General features: G+C 33.2%; 3 protein-coding genes across 3 annotated transcripts; all 3 read right to left on the bottom strand.

Annotated features, from left to right (window-relative positions):
• Positions 1–4,817: 4,817 nt before the first annotated feature.
• LOC134710619 (uncharacterized) lies at positions 4,818–7,296 on the bottom strand. Its single transcript, XM_063571002.1, has 2 exons — positions 7,220–7,296; positions 4,818–6,496 (listed from the first exon to the last, which is right to left on the bottom strand). Exon 2 carries the CDS (start codon positions 6,480–6,482, stop codon positions 4,818–4,820), a length of 1,665 nt encoding a protein of 554 aa, XP_063427072.1. The 5' UTR covers positions 6,483–6,496; positions 7,220–7,296.
• A 6,311-nt stretch (positions 7,297–13,607) lies between these two features.
• Positions 13,608–16,627, bottom strand: LOC134710615 (E3 ubiquitin-protein ligase TRIM38-like). Its single transcript, XM_063570999.1, has 3 exons — positions 15,503–16,627; positions 15,192–15,202; positions 13,608–13,677 (listed from the first exon to the last, which is right to left on the bottom strand). The coding sequence occupies exons 1-3, from the start codon at positions 16,625–16,627 to the stop codon at positions 13,608–13,610; spliced, it is 1,206 nt and encodes a 401-aa protein (XP_063427069.1).
• Positions 16,628–20,382: 3,755 nt separating this feature from the next.
• LOC134710614 (uncharacterized) lies at positions 20,383–22,068 on the bottom strand. Its single transcript, XM_063570997.1, has one exon. It carries the CDS (start codon positions 22,066–22,068, stop codon positions 20,383–20,385), a length of 1,686 nt encoding a protein of 561 aa, XP_063427067.1.
• Between the last annotated feature and the right edge of the window lie 297 nt (positions 22,069–22,365).

Raw genomic sequence — 22,365 nt, 5'->3', positions numbered from 1 at the left:
ACAAACAAACTATTATTAAAAATAGTTAAGTTTATAACATTTCCTACATAAATGAAGCTAAGAAAAATAAACTTACCAACAAATGATCAAATGTCAATACACCCCGTTTTGTACTATCAATCTATTGCGTCATTTGACTATCAAAGACCAAAACTGTCACGTGGTATAATATAAAGTGTCTCACGCGCGTAAATATAAAAATCTTCGACAGACTTAGACGTATTGTGTTTGGTTTGATCCGCTCTTCACCATTTGTAATAAATTGTGGATATTTAACTATAAAATCACGAATGACACATATATTGTCGACATTTGCGTCTGGTGCATTAGATTGGTAACGCTTATGATACTCAGAAAAGAATTTAAAATGTATAACGTAACACTGCCGAGGTACCCGTATCTCGAACTCCAACTTATGTTATAAGTCTTCTAAAGATTTAGGCGGCACCAGTATTGAACTACTTTTTTTCCAATAAGATCAGAACATTGACCTTTTGCAATGTATGAAATATTAATTCCGGAAGCAGAGGATTTTTTAAAAATATAAACGTATTATATATTTGGTTTTTTATTTCTTTACTTGTGCTCTGCATTTGGAATAACTATATTTTGAATGCAATTGCTAACAAAATGTTATTGAGTATGTGTTTGCTTTTTATTTTGTCAGTTTTTTTGTAGGTCCCTAAATCTTACATAAGTGACCGCGGCTTCTCCTTCGTCGGTACATAGAGAAGCCGTTCCTTCATGGGGATTGATTTTTGGATGTCCAGAAATACTTTCGTCTGATTCCATATCATCTGCATGCCACTTTTTTTATTTTAATCATATGTGATCTGTTGGAGAATTCACCATAGCTCATATGTGTATAATTTGTAACGACGTGTCTAAGGATAGTTCATCGAAACATCTGAGCTTAAAATATGGCTAAGATAACTTGAACTAAAACATTATCAACCATAAAATTATATCCTGTTGTTTTGAGGACGCTAATGTCTGGATGTTATCTTTAAAATTATGATTGAAACACTTAAAATTACTATAATGTTATTTGACATTTATTAATTTCGGAATTTTGGCATGAGGCTCATGGTTCTTAAGTATCTCTTGCTTTCAAATATTCGGCTTTGATCCTGATGGAGGCACATCCAGAAAAACGCATTAAATTAAAAGTGTCTTATTTACATCTTTTTATACTCCAATGGCTGAAATAAAGCAGTTGCCTTTTACAATACTCTACTGTTTATATGTATCTTTCAATATACTCCGTATCTGATTAGATTAGGTACTTCTGTAGCTTGTTGTATGCTCAATGCTTCTGGTAGATGAGGATACCTCCGCGCTACAAGTCTCCAGGAGGGTCTTTGAAACACATAAATTGTCTTCTTGGTCAGTTTTCTTATATTTTAAATTACAGAATAAAACCGGTAAGGGTCAATGCATCATCTGCTGAAGTTTAGTTGAAATTCACCATTGCATTTTATATTAATATAAAAAAGAAGTTGTGGTTTGATTTCCAATGAAATAACTGTCAACAAGACACCATATTGACAAAGACATTCACAACTATAGGTCACCGTACGGCCTTCAACAATGAGAAAAGCCCATACAGCATAGTCAGCTATAAAAGGCCTCGATATAACAATGTAAAACAATTCAAATGAGAAAACTAACGGCCTTATTTATATAAAAATATGAACGAAAAACAAATATGCAACACATAAACAAACGACAATGACTGAATAACAGGGTCCTGAATTGACACAGGCACATACATAAATAATGTGGGGGGTTAAACATGTTAGCGTGATCTAGGCCCAAACTCTAACCTGGGACAGTGGTATAACAGTACAACATAAGAACGAACTATAAAAATCAGTTGAAAAAGTTAAGGTTATATTGGATATATGACCATTTAGCCCTTAACACAGTTGAAAACACTATTAGTCATATATGTGGACTATTTGCAAGACCAGATATCGACATTTTTCCTTATTTGCTAGTTTGTCAAGTGGCAGTCAAATTTCCTGACCATCATTCCAGCAGACCTTCTTTGCAAATTATTCTTATTATTTTACCTGTTAGATCCGTCTCGCCTTCAAATGGCATGCAATATTTCCCATTTTAGGCAAGTAACAATCAATCTATCAGCAAAATTATTGAGTCAGGAATCTTAACTCAATATGAGATTCTCCATAGTTTTGTTTTTAGGAGTTCATATTGCTCAGCCTTTGCTTTTCTATGATGTGTTTTGAATGTGTTTGTATGATGCAACAATTATGTAACCAATTATAATGTTAACTGTGTCTAAAACATTTTTCCTCAAATCTCCACTTAAAATTGGTATTAGCTTCCTCATAAGTATTTCTAGAGGATTGATCTTATCCTTTGTTGTTTCTTTGGCCATTATGTACAAAAGGGTGTCTCATATTTCAGATAGAATGTATAGAACAAAGTTTACACCAACTTATTTATATTGTTATATATGATGGTCACACTAATAGAGATTTGTGAGAGAATGAAATACCATAGGGACAATTTCAGACATCCTTTTAAAGCCCATGATGTGTTGATGAAGATTTCGTTAAAATTTTCTGTATACTAGAAGTTAACGAGATGAAAGAGCTAAATTCATTCTCAAGTGAACTGACCGAGATTTTGCCACTTATAACATAATAATTGCATAATAAAAATAGTGCATTTATTTAAAAGTTTAATATTTTATATATCTATAAATACCTATTTTATTATTTTGTATGCACTCATAAGATAGTTACAGCATTTCAAATAGTAGTGATTGGAAGTTAATAAATCTTTGTATTGTGCTACCTTAAATGATTCATGATCACACATGCTGTAACAAGGTGGTTTAAAATATACAATATTCTGATCATGGAAGAATCATATTGTTATAATAATACTTTAGTGATCTGACATAAAAAAATCATTATATTTAATTAACAAATATGTAGTTAAATATGACAAATAAATCTAAAAGATATATCTTTTTACAAATGGTTTTGGGTTTGCAGCTCTTGGTGGTATTTTTTTTAGATACCTTAACATAACAAAAATAACAAAAAAAATACATATTCAGCATACGGAAATGCACAGCAATTCAGGTAAAAATGAGAGACATAATAATCATTATGATATGCAAATGAAGATTTTGATATATATTTGATATATGGTATATTTCAATGTTTGACTATATTTAAAGAATGTCAATTCAAAATGTGATCATACCAAGACATTAAGACAATTAATAGAAACCAAATTTAGAGAGCTACTTAATTTTCAAAACAAGGATCAACTTTTCATAAATAAAGCGAAAGATAATTGATTGTGGATTCATGGAAAACCGATAAAAATTGACAGAGCAAGACCGCAGATTTTTTACTTCTTGTCTGGGAGAGTTGTACAAAAAAAGCTGAAATATCCAGAAGAGGGATAACTATTTACCACAATTCTTCAAATTCAGGGATAATTGCATGGATTTTATTAATGCTGATATTGCAACTGTGAGAGTATTGCAAAGATAAGATCTCGAATTCTGAAATTGGACGCAAAAGGTTGTATGTCTTTTCCCTGTAATTGCAATAATAATTCCCAAATTTTGGCCATTAATGTTGAAATGGCACTCATAAATGCATTGATTAGTTTCTGAATTTACAGTACAAAAACATTTTTATTCTGACTGAAAGCATTGGGTCCCCTCATATTTGGACAATGTTTTGTTACCTGCTTTTATCACATAGTTACACCTAATAATAGATCGAACTCATTTTCAACTGAAAAAAACATTTAGTGAGAAAAGTTCTTAATATGAAAAATTTTCACTAATGCATCCCTACCCTGAAAAAAGAGAGAAAAAATAAAAATTCAGTGAAGAGATAGTTTAAAAACATATTTGCTCTTTTTAGAAATAATTCAACACATCCCTTGTTCTAGGAAAAGCACTTACTGATTCTTGATGAGCATACAATAACATGTCTAAAAACAGCTACTGCGTAAAACTTTTAAAATATGTATACAACTTTCCATAAACAATATCACAGTCAAAATTAAAACAAAGCAAATAATATATCATGCTCCAGGCAAAATCATTACATTACTTGAATCAATATCAGTATGAAAAAATGTCATTCTTTTAGCAGAAAAAAGAAGAGTTTTAGATGTAACAAATTTATTACAAACTATATGATGTATTCAAGGCTGTGGAAAATGTTACTTTTTATGCAGGTTCGGCATCCAAATAATGGATGTTATGCCCTGTTTAATACGATCAAAAAATAATGTCGGCTATAATTCTAATACAAGATAACTTTAAATATAATAGGTTCCCAGAAAAATTTCATGTACTGTACATTAAGGAATGGAGTCTGTTGACCAGTAAAATGTTACAAAACAGACCAACTTCTCAAAAAGTTTTTTTGATATTTATGTTAAAATAGCAGCCGTTTTAGATTTTAGTGTATGATTATGTAACCCCAAATTCCCTTAACTTTTAAACTGTAACTAAATTTTTCCATAGATGTACAATTTGGAACCTAGCAACCTTCTGTATACAAATCTTGAGCCTGCCGCCTTCAACGATTTTATTTGAATTGTTTTGTGTTTGTCATTTTTTGCCTTTTTATAGTTGGCGGCATGTGCTGTATGGGTTGTGCTCATTGCTAAATTTCGTAAAGTATCTGAAGATATAGGTCATTTGGAGATTATTGGAACATTTTTTTTTTAAATCAGGTGTATCAATACCATTGTACTAGCTTACGGGTGTGTATACTATACTACATTCAACATCAGCAAAATGCATTTAATCAAACATTACATTGTATAAAAAAGCAGTTCCATCGCATTTGTTGCACACCAGTAATATGTTCGTAATATAGACGTGTGGGTTTGTCTAGTCCGTCTGCTTCGGTAGGTAATGTTTTGCTGACTTTTCCATCATCTTGCAATATCATAATGTTACTAGATTCTATACCCACAACAAACACATTTGAGGTACTGTCGGTGACAATGCTGCCCGGTGCAGTAAGTGATTCATCAATAAAATTCCATATACTGTTTCCAGCTGTAGAACAACATTTAACAGTATTTGAATCGGGCACTGTGTAGTAGATTCTTTCTTTGATCGTCGTGATATTATAGACAGACATGGCACACTTAATTTTATTAAGTACAGTTCCTTCCATATCCAACACCGCGACTCCTGCATCATACACTACAACATAAATTTTTCCATCACTGTATGATATCCCCCGACAGTTTTTTTTAAATTTCACTTTTTGTAGAACGGCCATTTTCTTTAAATCTTTAATCTCTATGTACTTTAGAGTGTTATAAGAAACAGCTATTTTGTCGGTATCTATTACTGTCATATCCCATGGCTTTGCTGATACGGGTATATCACGGATTAAAATTCCGTCTCCATTATACTCCATTATTACATTCTTCCCAGCGTTGTCGGCAAACAATAAGTTGCCATTTGCCAATATTGCACATCCTGTTATGTACATTTCCCTTCCTTTCTGTTCAATTTTGAACTTCGTTTGCAGCTTAAGCTTTGTATTATCAACAGATCTACTAGTTGGTACTTGTATTTGGGCTTGAACGATTTTTGAATCCTTAAATGGACAGTTGATGGTACTTTCGTCGACTTTTACTTTAGCAAAGTAATCAACATCTTTCTGCAGTGAAGTAATACCCTGATGTATCTCTATTTCTATGTTGTAATTTCTAACTGAAGCTAAGGCTTTCGTTATGGACTTTACCTCGTCATGTATCTCTTTATTCATCTGATGTGTACCTAGAAATATATGTATGTCGGAAGCAAAACGTTTTAGTTGGGATGTTTGTTCCTGGAGACGTTTAATTTCTTTTTCCATTTTATTCAGTTGTTTCTGTATTGTCCCATATTTTGATTTACAGGAAATATGTGCTGTTGTCAACTCGTTCAATAATTTTCTTTCCAGATCATCTAAATGCCTATTTATAGTTTCCCTTGTATCAAAAATACGCTTCTTGATTATCTTTTCCTGTATTTCGATGCTTTCGGATGCAGCCTCGCGTTCATTAAGACATGTTCGTATGTTAACTAATGTATCGTTAATTGTATGTTCCAAGTCCGACAGAGCAGTTGATGTCTTCGCATTTTTAGCTGCTTCTGCAACAGGAATTATGGAGTCGGAGCAATTTGTATGTTTTGTTGAAAGGCATGCAATACAAATAGCCTGTTCGTGCGCTTTGCAATACAATTCCAGTTTGGATCCGTGCTCCTCGCACTGAGTAGACACATTCATATTTTCAAATTTTCGGTAGTCATCGATTAGGATCAAATTGTGGTCTTTTGTTATTCTCAGTGACGTATGTGCCTTCTCACAAGCATTACAAAACCCTTCATTGCAATCCATACACCATTTTCCTGCATTGTGTGTGTTCCCATCGTGTCTACAGGGTCCACAGGGTATAAATGAAGACATATATCTCAACACACCTGGTTGTAAAAAAAAGAATGCATTGAAAACAATAAGTTACTAAATATTTCATACGATTACTTTACTGTATCGCCAAATTACACTCGAAATTAGTTTTAAGCATGCATGACCATCTATGCATCGAACAATTGTTTAATCAAACTATAATAGATATAGGAAGATGTGGTGTGAGTGCCAATGAGACAACTCTCCATCCAAATAACAATTTAAAAAGTAAACCATTATAGGTTATAATGTTCTTATGTGGAATAAATAACAAGTTGTCCTTCCTTGGTCCTCCTTGTTTGTTTATTGCAGATTCAATATAGGATGTGGTACGAGTGTCAATGATACGATTCACTATCCAAGTCACAATTTGTTAAAGGAAACCATTAAAGTTCAAAGTACGACATTTATTTTGGATCGAGTGTGTTTATACCAGTTTATGATTGCTGTTTCCTTTCGGTTTGTTACTGTTTTAATGTATCAGGTGCAAAAGCTATGAGATGTTGTATGATGGCATTTAAAGGAAATTTCGTTAAAAAAAAACACAGGACAAATGGGTGTTTTCCCTCTTATTGGACCTTCTATTACCAGATAGCAGACCCCATAAACAAGGAAGTAAACTACAAAACATAGGAATAATAATACTGTTGTAAAATTTAAAAAAATATTATTAAACAGCGTAACTTAAAATTTCCTTTATATAAATGAAATAGAATAGCTATGAGAAATATGCTTACAAACAAATGATCAAATGTGTATACAACTGTTTCGTAGTGTTATCTTATTGCGTCATTTAAATAACCAAGACTTCCACTGTCACGTGGTATAACATGCAGTGTTTCAAGCGCGTATATTTAAAAAACTTAAACAAGCTTTATGTACCAACATCATTACTTGACCCAAAATAGGGAATTTAAATTTAAAAATTCAAATAGAGAAGTTTTAGATAGGAATACTCGCTACATGATACTTTTAAAAAATGATATTCTAGCGACATAAAATATTGTGTCAACGGTTATATCACATGACATTTTGTTTGCTACCACTTAGTTTTTCATAGAGGCAAAATAAGGTAAATGGCATAATTTTCATAGAATTCAATTAAAACATTTGGACCTGATATTTCTTCAATATCACATGATTATGTGTACATCAAATCGGACACTAACTGAGTTCGCCGACGACAGGCGAATGACCGACACTAAAATTAGTACTGCAAGCGCTATTTGGTCCTTTTGACACAATTTGCATGCGGGTTATTTTAATTACAGGAAATTATTGTTCATACTCCAAATATGATTAAGCAGTTAAGTGGTTATGCATTACAAAATTGAAAATAACATAGAATTATATATATTAAACATTGATTATAGGTATATTGACCCAATATCCGCCCGTTTATAGTATGGATCACATTTCCGACCTTACATTGATTACTTGCTACGTGTACAATGTTTCGAGTTCTTTCGGAATTATATTCCAGGTAACTCTCTTCAGAGGTCGTCCGTTTTATTTTTATTTTTATTTTTATTTTTATTATTTTATTTATCATTGTACCTTTTATTTATTATTGTTCGTTTTATCAACGTATGGATAACTGGTTTTGGTTATTGTTTAAGATACGTTTCAATATGCATTTTTCCTTGTCAACGCACCTTCCTTTGGTTTTAGTGTAACTGTCTGATTAATTTCTATTGGGAGACATTGATTTATTTCAAGTGTTTCTTAACGATTTCCCCAATGTTCATGTTTCTTTTGAATGCTATTGTAGGTTTTTTTATCAAAGATATTTTTGAACTGTGGGTTGTCTTGAATTAAATGCCAATGTTTTCTTATAATGGTTTGTAAATTTTCCGCATTAGCGTGGTATTGTGTTATGAAAGATATATTATAGTTATCTGTGTTTTTGTTTATTCTTGTTTCTTTGTTTGTTAATTTGTTTAATCTTTCTGTATGGGAAATATTTCTTAATATTTTATTTACAAAAGCGATTTTGTAACCTCTTTGTATTAATTTTTCTGTAAATAAGTTTATTCTTTCATTAAAATTGTCAGGATCAGAGGTATTTCTAAGAATTCGTATTCCTTCACCTTTAATAGAGGATTTAAAACAACTTTTAGCGTGGTTAGAATTTTGGTGTAGATATTGGAATTTTTCAGTTGGTTTTGTGAAACATCTAATATCTGAGATATTTTCTTTTTGAAATCTCTGTCCTTTATACGTTTCTAAGTCTAGAAATTTCAAACTTTGTCTAGAAATTTCATAAGTAAATTGCAGTAGGTTGTGGTTTGTGTTTGCTATTTCGAAAAGAAGTTTAACTTCTTCCGTAGTACCTTGAAATAAAATATATCCATCATCTTTCATACGTTTATGAAATAATATTTTGTTTTTGTGTGGAAAGATGTTTAGAATTTTATTTATATGTTGGTATATAGCTATATCTGAGATTTGAGGACTTGCTACATGGCCTTGGCTAGCTCCTATAATTTGCCTATAACATTTTTTGTTGAAGGTAAATTCGTTATTAAGGAGAATTAAGTTTGTTATTTGTAGTAAATAGTCAAAACTGGGTTTTATTATGTTATATTCTAGGTTTTCATATATCCCCGTTACACTGTTTAGAGCGGCAATAATTTCGCTAAATCTTAGATTTGTGTAAAGGGATGTGATATCATAAGTCACCAGTAAAGTATCAGTTTCTATCTTTGATTTTTCGAGTAGACGTATAAAGCTACCTGTATCAGATATGTATATAGTTTGTGTTTTAACTATTGGTAATAGGAAGAAATCCAAATACCGCCCGATTCTTTCTAAAGGACCGTTGCATTGTGAAATGATTGGCCTTGCTGGTACTTGTATTTTAATTTCAGTTTGTTGTTTATAAATATCTTTCAGTATTTCGTTATCCAGTTTATGGATTTTAGGCAGAAAGCAGGCAAAGGGTGTTGTTATATATTGGTTTTCGTATTTGATGTATTTTACTGTTATTTCGTCTAAGTAATTGTCTTTGTTCATGTTGTACACAATTTCATTAATTTTTTTCATGGTATTTTTTATGTTGATTTCTGGTATTTCAATATAGTGTATTCCGACGTTTAATTGACGTTCACCCTCATTGGCGTAGTCTTTTTTATTTTGAACTACTGTTATGTTGTTTTTATCCGCTTTGTGGATTGTAATTGTTTCAATGTGTCGTAAAGTACGTAGACATTGCGTTTCTTCTTTCGTCATGTGTTTGGTTGTATTTGGTTTATAATTTGAAAGTTCCATTTTTGTGTGGAATATGTACAGTTCTATGGGATTGTCGCCTATAATAGGAACACTAAATTTAGACTTTTCTTTAAATGGATGATTTGTTTTCGGAATAGTTTTGTATTCATGAAAGAAATGCTTTAATCTTAGTTTCCTTTCAAATTTTTTGAAATCTTTCATGATATTTGTCCTTGAGATTTTTTCCGTAGGTATGAAGTTTAAGCCTTTTCCCAACGTCATAATTTCTATATTTGTTAATTTTCTATTTGAGAGGTTTAAAACAAATTTAATATAACAAGGGTGCTTATTTCAACTGTCTAGTTGAACATAAGTTTTGGAAATATTACCCATATTGAATGGCGGCGATCTTGAAAAATCTTGATTTTTTTTTAAGCCAAAATATGTAGTCATTTTTGGATAAAAATTTTAAAAAAAATGCATTGTCAAAGATATACAAATGTATTTGTTTGAGCTATATAAACAGGAAAAAAGTGAGCATACCCCCTCCCGGAGTTATTCTTCTGGTGTGTATCAGGTATAACAGCATTAAAACGCGGACCACGAAGAGGATCATAAAATGAACTATTACTCTAAAAGCAATATTCGTTCCACCGCTTGTTCAACATAGAATATTAGGTGATTTTTTTTTTTACAAGTACAAATAAAGCTAGAAAATATGTGTATACCTGTCGTTTATAATAATTGTCTGAATACAGGAAAATTCGTTTTGTTGATATGTTCATTTAAAACAACTTTCAAAACCTTGATTGCAGACATAATGCATTACATATCATCAAAGTAATGCTAAAAGAACATCAAATACTCAATTGACGTTAAAAATATCTAACAATAATAAATAAAATGTACATGTTTAACCAATGCAAACCACTCTCTTTCTATCAAATGCGATCACATTGTCATCAACATTTACATATCGTAGTACTACTTAATACTGCCTTTACATATTTGCATTCCCTTAGTAACCGTGTTCACTTTGACTTATAACATGTATAAGTTGAGCGCTTACTGCAGGAAGTTATTATATAGTCATATGGTATATTCATCACAGATGACAAAGCCTTTCATCTGAGAACTTCATATATATTGATTTTTTGGGGGGTAGCCATCTTGAATGATGGCCATTTTGAAAACATGATTTTCCAATATATCATTATTCGCTAATCTTATTAGTTCACTGTTTGCATTCATACATTTTTTACTAATTTAAACTATATTTGATATTCACAAAGAAGTCAGATAAGTCGTGCACATGTTTACAAAATGATGATATCAGTATTAGAATTTTTGTTACTCACATGTTTGCCTAAGTAACTGTTTAAAACAGAAATTTCGTATATATATATATAATTTATGACCGAAAGTTTTTGTTGGGAAAGATCAAAATTGTAGATTTCGAAAACCCAGGGGCTAGATATTAGAAGAACATTTTGAGCGATTAGCCTGGAAGGCATTTGTGAAACGGCAAGAGAGGACATGTGAGGGTTTGCAATGCCAAGCAGATACAAATGGAACAGACATAGACATTTGAGCTGGCAATCACTCTTTTGATGCAAACATATGAAGATGTTGGGTTTTGAAATGCTTTTCCTTTCGCTCAATTCGAAACAGTTCAATGAGGGCTGTGGAACTGCAGAAGCACTACAGAATCACAAGGCATAATGACACAAACCATGTCAAACAAATGTTCAGATCAAAATATTTCATCAGTAAAAGGGAAAACATACTAGATAAGTTGCCAATTGAAAGAAAACAAAAAGTAACCAGACACTGTAAGGTGATACTGGATCAACAAAATCAATGACTGCAGTGTATTTTTTCTGTGGTGATGTATCTGAAGATCTCCATGGTACATCGATATTTTCAAATCAACAAAAATAGGGCATGACTATGCACCTGTACTACAAGACATATTCCCCTAGCCAAAGTAAGAGCTGAAGATGTCAACTCACTAATATCCTGCTTGATGATTGATAAAACTTGTCAACATAGCAAATCATAAGAGTACAATACACAGAAAGAAAGCCAGGAATCTTTTATCCTTGAAGCTGTGCTTTCCAAAACAATAAAATATATTGATGGCACACAGTCTGGAAGAGGTATTGTACTAATCTCCTAGCTTGCAGATCACGCTAAATTTTACAGTTAACGCCTGGAACAACTTGGAATTATCATGGAAGGAAGAACTGATACAACGCTGTTAACAAAATTGGAATGTACCTGCCATAGCAAGCATACAAGCAAGATAAAGTAGTTCTCTTGATTTTCAACAAAGGTATTCGTGACGCTCTAAAACAGACCTCTTTATAAAAGGGTAAAAATAAAGACATCACCATTGCCATGGCAGGCAAAATATATATGCTTGATACTAAAAATAGCTTTACAGGGACACTCATGAATCAGTTCAACAGGCATAAGTTTCCTCAGTAAGAATGATACATGATGGCATAACCGCGTGACACAGTCCAGTTACATTGTATATCGTTGAGTGGCAGACAAACATTCCATTTCTCAACTATAATAGTTCAATTGTGTAACTCGTACTCGAAAGGATACAACTGCAACTTATCAGTCCTCAGATAGAGAGTAAGACGTTTCAAAGATTGTGGAACTAATTCGTTTTGTAAGTCTACATTGAATGTCCCTGTAAACCTTTTTATAGTAGCAAGCGTAACTCTTCAAACTATTCTAGTTACTTTGACTATGAAGAGGCCTTCATCATCACGACTAAAAGACATGGCCTGTTTCAGAACTTCCCCGAAAGAAGCAACTATTCATGTGTGTTTGCATATCATCTATGGCAGCTAGTTTTTTAATTTTTAGAAGTGTTGTATTAACTATTCCTTTCATAACAACTCGTATTTACTAGGAACATTTACTGTACAATCTACAGATATCATCAATTTCAAATATTAAAACAATTTTAGACTGTAGCCGTCACTGTTTTCTATCATTTTAGCGAGGCCCATTCCATGAAACAGTTTCTTGACTTTCTATCTGTGTCTCGAATTCTGTCGAATTGTCTTGTCGTGCAGTTTAACAAAAATTTAGCATGTTATCTGTTCCTGAAATATTAATCTCCAGCACTGAGTCTGGCTAAAAGAACAATGGTAAGTAGTTCAAGTGACAGTGACGTACACTATTGTCGATCATAATTGTCGATGCTTCATGATGAATGATAATCAGATACCTCATAAAAAAGAAAGAAAAACAAAACACCCTGCAGTCATTGTTCCTGGTTTTTATTGATTCATCACAACTGTGGCTGTTTATCGTAGACGTTTTTCGTTTTTCCTGACAAAATATATTTTGATCTTAAGATTTGCCTTGAAAGGATTAGTACCTTTCGCCTTGTGATTCTCCCATTACATGGCCTTTATCAAATTGGAACAGTTGTATGCTTACAACAAATGACTGATTACCAGCTTAAATGTCTATGTCTGCTCTGTTTGTATTTGCATGGCATTGTAAATCCTTACGTGTCATCTCTTCGCGTAACAGAATTCTTTCAAGTCTGTTTTTTATTTATTTTTTTCAGCTCCAGTGATTTTAATAGCTACACAGTTTTCCTTTCCAACATATAGTGGTCATAACTCATATTGTATATACACATTTTTGGTGGTAAAAAAGGAACTAAGCCCTATATGCTTAACTGCATTTAAAAGAATTTACGTATTACTTTACATACATTTATTTGTTAACCGTGTTTACATACGCATGGCTTATTTGAGCACTTGGTGAACATATCCAATATTAACAGTCATACATACATGATTAGCAAAACTAGTTGTAAATGCAAATAAAACTTTAATTCAAAAACCAATTTAGGATAGCGAATAATGATGTATTGGAAATTTACGTTTCCAAAATGGCCACCAATCCTAGATGGCCACTAAATGCTTTAATAGTCCTCAGTTCATATTCTCTGTCATAAGAAATACGAAAGTTTATCAAAATTGGTAAAGAAATATATTTTTCATATTTTGTATTTATTTTTATTACGTTTTTTGGATATGATTTCAAAATGGCCGGCCAGAGCCGCCATTTTGATTTTCTAAATTGGGTCCATAGCTAAAAATGTTAGTTAGGACCTCAACTAACACTCTGCAAAGTTTGATGCTTTTACCACATTCTGAGCATTTTTTTTCACAATTCGACTGGACTAAAACAATCACATTCAATGTTAAAACAAAACGAAACGTATTTCATGTTGCAGGCAAGATTGCTACACCATTTGAATCAATATCGGTATGAGAAATAATTTTCTTTTAGGAGATACAAAATAGCTTCAAATGTAAAAGTTAAATATAAACCTTAAGCAATATTCAATTAATAACTGTGGGTACAAATATCTACTTTTTATAAAAACAAAATTGTACAATACGAACATAAACTGAATATTGAATTAAAAAAAATCATTTAACCACCTTGGTTGCTTTTAAAATCGTGAAGTTTAATAATTATGAGGACTGAGTAACATCAATGATATTCAGTTAGCTTTTCTTTAACACAATGATCTATTCAGAAAGTGATCATGATCAAAAAGGACAAAGAAATTGCAATTATTCATGTGTGTATTTTTTAACAATAACTGTCATCATGATATATTAACGCTTGGTTAACTCAAAAACCGAGTAGGTATGCAGAAAGGCAAATATGTTATATGTACTTACTGACAGTGTGATGAAATGAATTAGGATATACAAGAATGTAAATATACTGCTATGAGTACCAAATGTGCCCCTTTGATATCAAACTTGTTATTGTACTGTAATGTATCACATTTCATGACAAAACTCAGTTAGAGCCCTATTAATTGATGGATTCAACAACAACACTTGCCGCGATCTTAAACTGTCGAAATAAGATAAATCAATAAAAAAAACCCAGCATTGTCCTTTCCTTAAGTAAGTTATTTCAGTTATAATGAAACTATTTACAAATATTAACGGCAAAAGGACGGTTTTTGTTCCATGTCATTCAATTTCCTATGATGGAGGTGAACGATGATTTAAATATCATAACTAGTCTCTATTCCCGTGTCTGTAGTGACGTGTTTTTTTTTTATTAAGGCTATAATTTGATTTGGTAACCTAAAACCGTAACTATTTTTTTCCATAGATACACAAGTTTTATACTGTTCCAACACTGTCCGAGGTAAAAGGAGGGTTTACGCATTCAATCAAAAATAACATTGTATAAAAAAGCAGTTCGATTGCCTTTGTTGCACACAAGTAAACTGTTCGTTTCCTTATTGTAATATAGACTTGTTGTAATGTTAAGCCCGTCTGCTTCGGTAAGTATTTTTTTGCTGGCTGTTCCATCATCTTGCAATATCATAAGTTTATTAGAATAAACACCCACAACAAACACATTTTTGTCACTATCAGTGGCAATACCGCCCGGTCTAGTAAGTGATTTATCCTTAAAATTCCATACCTTGTTTCCAGCTGTAGTATAACAATAAACAGTATTTGACATAGCGCTGTGTAGTAGGTTCTGTCATCGACCGTCGCGATGTTGAACGTATTCATGTCATGCTTTATTATTTCAAGTATAGTTCCTTCCTTATCCAACACCACGATTCCTACATTTTTCACCATTACATAAACCTTTCCGTTACTGTATGATATCCCCCAACAGTTATTTTTTAATGTCACTGTTTTCATAACTTTTATTTTTTTTAAATCTGTAATCTCGATGTAGTTCATAGTGTGATAAGAAACGGCTATTTGGTGAGTATCTATTACTGTCAGGTCCCATGGCCTTCCATAGACGGGTATGTCACGGATAAAACGTCCGTCTACATTATACTCCATTAATACATTCTTCCCAGCGTTGTCAGCAAACAATATGTTACCACTTGCCAAAATTGCACATCCTGTAATGTACATTTCAATTCCTTTCTGTTCAATTTTAAACTTCTTTCGCAGCTTTAGCTTTGTATTGTGAACAGATCTTCTAGTTCGTTCTTGTTGTCTGGTTGGTACCTGTATTTGGGCCTGATCGATTTTTGAATCCTTAAAAGGACAGTTGATGGTACTTTCGTCGACTTTTACTCTAGCAAAATAATCAACATCTTTCTGCAGTGAAGTAATACCCTGGTGTAAATCTATTTCTATGTTGTTATTCCTAACGGAAGCTGATGCTTTTGTTATGGACTTTATCTCGTCAAATATTTCTTTATTCATCTGAAGTGTACTTAAAAATACCTGTATGTCGGGAGCAAAACGTTTTAGTTGAGATGTTTGTTCCTGGAGACGTTTAATTTCTTTTTCCATTTCATTAAGTTGTTTCTGCATTTTCCCATTTTTTGATTTACAAGAAGTATATACTGTCGTCAACTCATTTAATAATTTACTTTCAAGATCATCTAAATGCTTATTTATAGTTTCCCTCGAATCAAAAATACGCTTCTTGATGATCTTTTCTTGTTTTTCAATTCTTTCGGTTGCAGCCTCGCGATCATTAAGACATGTTTGTATGTTTACTAATGTTTCGTTAATTGTGTGATCCAAGTCCTCCAGAGCAGTTGATGTCTTCGCATTTTTCGCTGCTTCTGCAAGAGGGATTATGGAGTTAGAGCAAACTTTATGCCTTGTTGGAAGGCATGCAATACAAATAGCCGTTTCGTGTGCTTTGCAATACAATTCCAGTTTGGACCCATGCTCCTCGCATTGAATAGACACATTCACATTTTCAATTTTACGGTAGTCTTCGATAATGATCAAATTGTGGTCTCTTGTTATTCTCAGTGACTTATGTGCCTTCTCACAAACATTACAAAAACCTTCATTGCAATCCGTGCACCATTTCTCTGCATTGCGTGTGTTCTCGTCGTGGCCACATGGTCCACACGGTATAAATGAAGCCATATATCTCAACACATCTGGTCATAAAAAAGAATCCATTAAAAAGAATAAGTTATTAAATATTTCATACGATTACGTTGATGTATATCTACATCTACATCGTTGACATACAAAGGTCCAAGACCCAACATGCATTTACTAAATAGTTCATTCAGTATGGTGCTAATAAAAAGATATTTACATTTGAAATTAAAATCAAATGTTTTTTGAGTAACTACTCGGTTGAATAAGATGTGAGGCTGTTCTTTGATGCCTCTGTATCTTCTATATTTTTTAAATAGTCTTATTGGTAGGGTAGTCCATTCTTTGATGGTACGATGAACAAAACTATATTTGTAGGTGTTTTTAAACTTTGAAGGTTTCTAAATTTACTTTGGTGTTACCGTGTTGTCCTGCCTTGTTGTTCTACATTATCTAGTATATGTATGGCTATTTTTATGTAAAGCTTTGTGAAACAAGGAAAGCCTTTTTATTTGTCATCTAGTCTCGAATGATGGTAGTTCAGCTCATTCAGATTGCTAGTAACTGACAAAGGTTCTCTGCTATATTGCCATATCTAAATCAAAATTAGTTTTTAAGCATGCATTTGTTTTTTTATCGACCAAATTGTTTAATCAAATTATAGTGTTCTTAATTTTTTTTTTTTAAATGAAAATGTGTCCTTCTTTGTTCCTTCTTGATCTCAAATTGCAAAATTAATACATAGATATAAGAAGATGTGGTATGAGTGTCAATGATACAACTCTACATTCAAGTCTCAATTTGTAAACGGAAACCAATAAAGTTAAAAGTTTGGCATTTATTTTTATAGATCGAGTGTGCTTATACCGGTTTATATTTCCTTTCGTTTTGTTATTGTTTTAATGTATCAGGTGCAAACACTACGAGATGTTGTATGATGGTATTTCGAAGGACATTCGTCAAAAATATCACAGGATAAATGTGTGTTTTACCTCTTGTTGGACCTACATTACCAGATAGCCGACACCATGAACAGGGAAGTAGAATACAAAACTTGAGGTTATAATAATATTGTAAAATTAGAAACAAAGTATTATTAAAAGTTAATTATTTTCTAACATTTCCGATATTTAAATGAAATAGAATAGCGATGATAAATATGCTTACCAACAAATTATCACATGTGAATACAACTGTTTTGAAGTGTTTTTTAATGCGTCATTTGAATAACCAAGACTTCTACTGTCACGTGGTAAAACATACAAGCGCGAATATTTCAACAAAAAAATTAACAAGCTTTATGTACTAACTACATTAGTTGACACAAAATAGAGAACTTAAACTTAACAGCTGATAATTATATTTTTTTACGAAGTGGTGTACTATACACGAATACCAGGTCCATGATTATTTCTAAAAAAAAATATTTTCAAATGCCAACGATTAGCGATTCTAAGAAATTTATAAATGTTTCAACTTGGATATTGAAAAGATTATATCAAATGACATGACTGAAATGACACAGTTGCCATTTTATACACTCAATAGGTACTTCTTGAATGTGGCGTGTTGTATATTCATTTATTTTGTATTTTAGGGTACACAGACAATAAGTCTCATAGTATTTAATTGGTTATCTGCATGTTTAAGTATATCGTCATTTCTGGTTATAATAGTTTCCTATTATATGTGGCTTGTTGTATATTTAATTATTTTTGTAGGTTAGGGTGCACCAACAATAATTCTAATAGTACTTCATTGGTTATCTGCATCTTTAAGTATATCGTCATGTATGGTTAGAATATGAACTTCTTATTTGCGGTTTATTTTATAATAAATAAATTTTGTGTATTTACTGTCTTCTGATTGGTTAAAATTATTAGTTTTATTTTCAATGTTGTCAATTTTGATGATGGCGACGCGCCCACTCTGACGTTGAGTATTCATACGCCAAAATGTGTGTGCGTTGTTTTTGTTAATACAAATTATATAAAAAGTTCTTTGAGCCTGATTTTTGATAGAAATTTATTTATAATGAATGGCAATAATTTATTTGATTTTATTGAACCATAAAACTAATTTTTGACTCTTCACATTTTACATAATCCGCTTCGTGGTTCAATAAATTCAAAATAAATAATAGCCATTCATTAATTCAATTCTTTTTGTATTTAAGGGAACCCCAACAATAAGTCTCATAGTACTTTTGGTTATCTGCATCTTTAAGTATATCGTCATGTCTGGTTAGAATTCTTATATGTGGCTTGCCGTATATTCAATTATTTTTGTTAGGTTAGGATACTCCAACAGTTATTCTTTAAGGAGGTATGCCTGGGTAGCCATAAAATTGTTCTCTTGTTATTTTTTATCATCTCCCATTTTTTTGTCTCTTGTTCAAAATCGAAAATTAATGCACACAATAATTTCAGATTTTTTCAATAAGTTACTCTAGACCTGTAATAGCTAATGGTCCTATTGTCTAAAGCGTGTACTATCTTTTATGCCTTCAAATTTCCACACTTGTTTGGTTAATTGATAAGTTTTAGCAAGTCACAAATGTGTTTTGATTGCATGAAAGCAAAAAAATCGAAATAATTGAAATCAATATCATGGACCCAGGATTTGTTAAGCCTCGGTTACACCTTACCGGATAGTTCGAACGGACGCCTAACGGATAAAAAAAAGTTATCCGTTGACAAAATTTTCATCCGTTGGGAGTCCGTTGGTGTACTTACGGACATGTAACGAATGCCTAACGGACACACAAACGGACCTTGAACGTACGTAAAACGAATACGTACCGGACAGAACGGACGTCGAACGTACATCCAACGGACGAGTACCGGATAAAACGGACACCTAACGGAAACGTAACGGATAAAACGGATGAACAAAATAATCTGAAAATTAAAGGCAATAAACCATCTAAAAATTTAAATCAATAAACCATGAGAAATTTCAATTGGCATTTGTCTGTTTTACATCTGGTAGGCATCCGTTTTATCCGTTAACCTTCCGTTAATGTCCGTTTCACATCCGTTTTATCCGTTAGGCGTCCGGTAGACGTCCGTTGGTGAATTGGTCTACCGGATCTCCAACGGATGCATAACGGACACGTAACGGATACAAAACGGACGAATACCGTACAAAATGGACGCCGAATGGACGCCTAACGGACGTTCAACGGACATTTTATCCGTTGGACGTCCGTTCAAAGTTTTGAACATGCTCAAAATTTTCCACCGGACAGAACGGACGTCAACGGATAAAACGGACGCTTAACGGACATGCAACGGATATGGACGGACGCCTAACGGATAAGAACGGACGTCTAACGGACATGAACGGATTGAAAAAAAGTTATCCGTTAGGCGTCCGTTCGAGCTATCCGGTAAGGTGTGTGTGACGGATGGGTTAACTAAAAGTCTAGACAGGCAGTAAAACAATGTCTGGTTCGTTTGATCGTATAATCTCAACTCAATAGCAACATGATACATAACAATAGCACAACGTTAACAGAAGATAATGATGACGTTAACAATGTGAATGGAAAACGGCGTTAAAAGTAGTGTTAACGTTTGACGCGTAAGTTAAACTGTCTCTAAATCACCGACATACTCGGGGCCACCAGATGCAATGTCCATTAGCTGTGATATGTAGTGGCATGCGGAAAGAACAAAAATAGATTGATCTCACAAATAATGAAAAAAGGATTAAATTATTAAATTACGTAAAAAACTCTTTGAATTTACAGTCTTTTCACAAATAAGAAAAATTAACAAGTCTGTTCACACACGCTAGTTTCTTCGTTCACTGCGTCTCAGATAACAGTCCATGCTGTTGACTTCTAATGGGTAGAGTTTCGTCACGGGTCGATTTGTAATTCCTGATTTGGTACGCACCATAGCGACGCGTACTAAGCCGTCCTTGCCTTTAATAGTGTCCTGCACAACTCCAAGTCTCCAATGCACACGCTTTGATTCGTCGTGTATCTGAACGACATCGCCTTCTTTAATCTTCCGAACGTCGACTCCAGCTCTTTGGTGATATTCTCGCAATGAAGTAAGGTATTCTCCTTTCCATCTTGTCCAGAAGTTCTCAATCAATTGTCTCTGTCGTATCGCTTGATTGTTCAAGTTTGTATGTGTTAATTCACAAATATTAAGATTGTCAATATCACTATTTGACGATACATACGGTAAAGTTGTTATTCTTCGTCCATGTATAAGATGGGATGGTGTAAGCGGCTCCGGATCTCTGATATCTGTTGAAATATACGTCACTGGTCGATCGTTGAGCGTGGCTTCAATCTCTGTTAATACAGTCCTTAGAGTCTCATCGTTGACATGTGCACGTCCTAATACTTTCTTAAGTGATGTTTTTGTTAAGCCAATCATTCTTTCCCACATGCCCCCGAACCATGGAGCTCTATTTGGGATGAATTTCCATTCAATGCCATAATTCCGAATATTTTCTTTAACTTTTGTAGAATTGCAAAGTCGTGAAACTTCGTTTGAAGCAGCTTTAAATGTTAGCGCATTATCTGACATCATAATTTTCGGCACTGATCGTCGACTTACAAATCTCCGGAAACACAATAAAAAAGATTCTTCGCTGAGATCGTAAACTAACTCCAAATGTACGGCTCGAGTGACAGCACACGTAAACAGGCAAATGTAAACCTTCGATTCTTCGTTGTGTCTGTTCCTTATCGTTAGCGCTCCTGTGAAGTCTACACCGGTTATGCTAAAGGGTGTAGTATCTTGAACTCTCTTCTTTGGTAATGGTGGAATTTCTGGTGCGGGATAAGATTTTCCGATTACTTTTCGGCACGTTACACATTTCGACAATATAGATTTCACGCACTGTCTTAATTTCGGAATCCAAAATGTTTGTTGTATGTATGCTAGAGTGATATTTATACCTGAATGTAGTATGTTCTCATGTGCTTCTAACACTATCAAATGTGTAAGACGGTCCTTTGCTGGTAACAGATATGGAAACTTGACTGTTTCTCCTACTGTCGCATTGTCTATTCGGCGGCCACCACATCGTAATAATTGCTTTTCGTCTAGAAAGAGTTTTAATTGTCGCACAAGTGTTTTACGTTTTGTAGAATTATCTATACAATTTATTTCGTCACTAAATATTTTACCTTGTGTATATCTTATCCATAGGAATTTTGCATTTTCAATTTCATCACTACGTAACAAATCTTTCTTTTGTTCAGTTTCCGTTGCTCTGCAGTTCGTTGCGAATCTCATTACATATGCGGTAATGCGGGTTAGTTTTCTATAAGAATTGTACCGTTCAATATCTATGATTTCTCCTATACCAATACATACATTTTGATTTTTCTCCATAGACTCAATTTTGTCATCGTTCTCCGACATAGTTGTACATACACTAGACGCTACGTTGTTTCCGTTCCATGTCGGCCAATCTTCTTTGCTGTTTAACCATTTAGGTCCACTAAACCACATTTCATTCTGTTGCAGTTCTTCAGATGTTATACCACGTGTAAGTAGATCTGCGGGATTGTCTTTCGTAGGGCAGTATCTCCATACATTATCTCCACACTCTCGTTTGTTCCTAACGATTCTAATCCGCGTATGCTACACTCAATTCTGTCGGAAAAGTTTCTCAAACTGTCTGCGTTTGACCTCGGTGCGGGTAAATCAATTAAATTCTGAATATATGCGTTCGTGATTTTGTGGTTCTGACCAAACCTCTCTCTCAGTATTGAAACGGCTTGATAGTAATTTGCACTTGTGAGTGGT

This window comes from Mytilus trossulus, chromosome 3, assembly GCF_036588685.1.
Source record: "Mytilus trossulus isolate FHL-02 chromosome 3, PNRI_Mtr1.1.1.hap1, whole genome shotgun sequence".
NCBI lineage: Eukaryota > Metazoa > Mollusca > Bivalvia > Mytilida > Mytilidae > Mytilus > Mytilus trossulus.
This window is presented reverse-complemented; position numbering and strand designations above follow the sequence as displayed.